Here is a 3,219-nt window from a genome sequence, read left to right as displayed (position 1 = left end):
CATTAGGACGAGAGCATAAAGGAATGGAGAGAAGGAGGATGAAAATGGTGAGAAAAAAACAGCAAGAACATCGATACTGCTATTTCCATGATCCCAGGACTACCCAAATTATTTTTTCAGTTACTAATCCTTTTGTGCTTTGGCAGCAAATGTGCCAAGGTAAGATTCTGCAATTGGACAGGTGAATAATCAGGAAACTGTCTTCTGTGGTGTTGAATAGGGATATATATTGTCCCAGATCCCAGGAGCAGATTTCTGTCTTTTCATTTTGATGAAATCGTGGGTTATTTTGCATTCCATGTGAAAGGGTCAGAAGAACAGTGATTGACCATGTAATCTCAGAACTTTGCATTCTTTTATTGAGCATTCTTTCAGTATTCAGACCAGAGTGCTGTGGCATTAGCATTTGGAATTGATGCCTCCTACATCCAAAAGGCTTTTCACAAGACTTTTTGAGTCCATGGAAAGATTGTAATACTGTGAGCCACACTAATAGAAATCAAATAAGTGGAGACATCATTCTGATTTACCACTGTTAAAAACAAGCAGTGAGCCTGGTGAAAGGACTTATCAGCAAGTTCTTCAGCTCCTCTCGGAACTTTTTCTGTGATACCGCATAGATAAAGACGTTATTACAACAGCTGAGAAACGTGAGCATTATGGCTGTCTCTTGAAGGATGTACTGCACATTGTTGGTATTCAGGCTCGTGAAATACCCCTCCCCTGTCACCTTCACGTAGAGGAAATGTCCGACATACGTGACCCAAAGGAGGAGGAAGCTGAGAGAGATGGCAAAGAGCAGGACAATGGACCTCCTGCGGTTGGTCATCTCCTGGTCTTCACGATTGTCAGTGCTGAGGAGCCTTCTGCGGGCTCTGTTGGCTTCGAGGATGTGTCTTACTGTCAAGGCGTTGAGCATCAGGATGAGGAGGAATGGCAGAAAAGGAGTGAGGATATGATCCAGCCAATCATACGCCTGCCAGATGGCTGAGGTGTAGAAGGTAGATTTGATGTCACAGAACCAGGGCACTCCATCTAAGATATATAAAGGCTTGTAAGTGAAGTATAAAGGGATGTTCTTGATCCAGCTCAGGACACAGATTATTCCTATGATCAGCGATGCAGTTTTCTCAGTGCAGTATCTGGTCTTCAAGTTCTGGCAGCAGATGGCTATGAAACGGTCGATGGTAAAGGCCACTGTCAGCCAGACTGAGCTATCCCTTGTAGAATAAACAAGCACTGGGCTGATACTGCACACGGGGGTGGTGGACAGGACACTGTTCCTAAAGTAGATGCGGTTGATCCGATTGAGAATGACAGCTGTTATGATCACAAGTAAATCATTCACTGCTATCGCCACCAGGTAGTAGGTGATACACCAAGAGAGACCACACCGTCCTCGGATTAAGATTGGAATTGCAAGGAAGTTGGCTGCGAGAGACAAAAAGGAAGTGCTGTTTCTAATTGAACTTCAAACACCAGTTACTACATCAAGCTACATGCAACTGATATCCAAAAGACCTGCCCAATTGCCATCCTCAGACTGACTATTATTCTTTCTGATGACAGATTCAATCTTCATGGCAAGTTAATGAACTTAATCCAGATTTGTTTTCTCTGTTCATTATATTAATCAAACCAAGTCAGACTATCCATCAACAATATGCTAGCTGGCTCCAAATGGATCCCTCTCCAGGAATATCTTGGTCTCAATAATCATCACCTTCAAATTTTCATATGTTTCCATAGTCTCGCTTGTTATTTCTTATAATTGCTGAAATAATTTTGGGTCTCAGAATACTTTCAATTCTGTCGTATTATTATTCCTTGATATTACTCCCTTCATCACTGTCAATCATGTTATTAGCCACTAAGGGCCTAATCTCTACAATTACGGTGACACAATGGCTCAGTGGTTAGCACTGCTGCCTCACAGTACCAGGGGCCCTCGTTCAAATCCAGCCCTCAGGCGACTGCCTGTGTGGGGCTTGCACATTCGCCCCCGTGTGTATGAATATCTTCCGATGCTCCGATTTCCTCCCACAGTCCAACAATGTGCAGGTTAGGTGGAATTGGCAATGCTAAATTGCCCACAGTGTTCCAGGATGTGTAGGCTAGTTGCATTGGTTCAGGGAAATATTGAGTACGGGGAGTGGTTGTGGGGATAATCTTTGGTGGGTCATTGTGGACTTGTTGGTCTAAATAGCCTGTTTCCCCACTGTACGGAATCTATGATTACATCTCACAACTACTGCCTCTTTTCTTCTTTTTAAGGTTGTTGCTTTAGACACAGTTCATCGATGAAACGTTGGGTCAATTCATTTCTTGAACCATTTGGTGTTAAATTTGCCCTTAAACCCAATCCCCATAAACACTGAAGTGCGTGAAGAAACAAGCACAGGTCCAGCTTCTCAAGTGAAATCTAGTGATAAGCAAGCAATGTTGACCCTTCCAACATTAGCAACATCCAGCTGATGATTGAAATTTAATTAAACTAATTATCCAAATTAAAAGCCAATTCCTCAATCCTATGAGTAGAACATAAAAATATGAAATGGTCAAAAATCTTGGATCGCTACACTTTTAACGAAGTTCATTATTGATTTTTAAGATCTGCCCAGAGAGATTGGTTACACCATTTGAGCGACTAATTACCCGTTATTACCATTTATTTGACATAATAATCATACTCTAATAATCCATTTGTGAACCATATAATAAGATGAGCGCATGAAATACGTTTAAGAGCAGAAAAAATGATATTTTGACACTTGTGATAAGATTTTATTCCACACCTAACTAAAGGTACTGGAATGGGTTTATGAAATTGGAATAAAACATAATGTTCAATAATGTAAACAAAACTGTTCATGCATATACCACCACTCATAGATTAGCAATCTGATAAGTTGCATTTCCTTTAAGGTGCAGCATTATAGTTTCAATAATACTATCAACGTTTCATGGTAAAAGCAACAATTGCTGTGCGATTTATTATAACGGTATAATATTCTATGATTCACCTGCATAAATCTTAGAACCTGTTTACAATCCCTTACAGCACTAAATATTTGAATAATTCAGTCTGCTCTATAAAGGGAAGTTAAAACATTTCTTTAAATTTACAGCATCATAAATTCATTGCTTACCAGGAACACCCACGGCAGCCAGAATGGGGTAGCAGATGGCATAGAAGAGGCCCCTTGTCGGTGTGTGCAT

General features: G+C 40.7%; 1 protein-coding gene across 1 annotated transcript; it reads right to left on the bottom strand.

The window, feature by feature from the left end:
• Positions 1-535: 535 nt before the first annotated feature.
• Positions 536-3,219, bottom strand: LOC140456887 (probable G-protein coupled receptor 139). Its single transcript, XM_072550795.1, has 2 exons — positions 3,150-3,219; positions 536-1,431 (listed from the first exon to the last, which is right to left on the bottom strand). Exons 1-2 carry the CDS (start codon positions 3,217-3,219, stop codon positions 536-538), a joined length of 966 nt encoding a protein of 321 aa, XP_072406896.1.

Source organism: Chiloscyllium punctatum, chromosome 31 (assembly GCF_047496795.1).
Source record: "Chiloscyllium punctatum isolate Juve2018m chromosome 31, sChiPun1.3, whole genome shotgun sequence".
In the NCBI taxonomy this organism is placed as follows: domain Eukaryota; kingdom Metazoa; phylum Chordata; class Chondrichthyes; order Orectolobiformes; family Hemiscylliidae; genus Chiloscyllium; species Chiloscyllium punctatum.
This window is presented reverse-complemented; position numbering and strand designations above follow the sequence as displayed.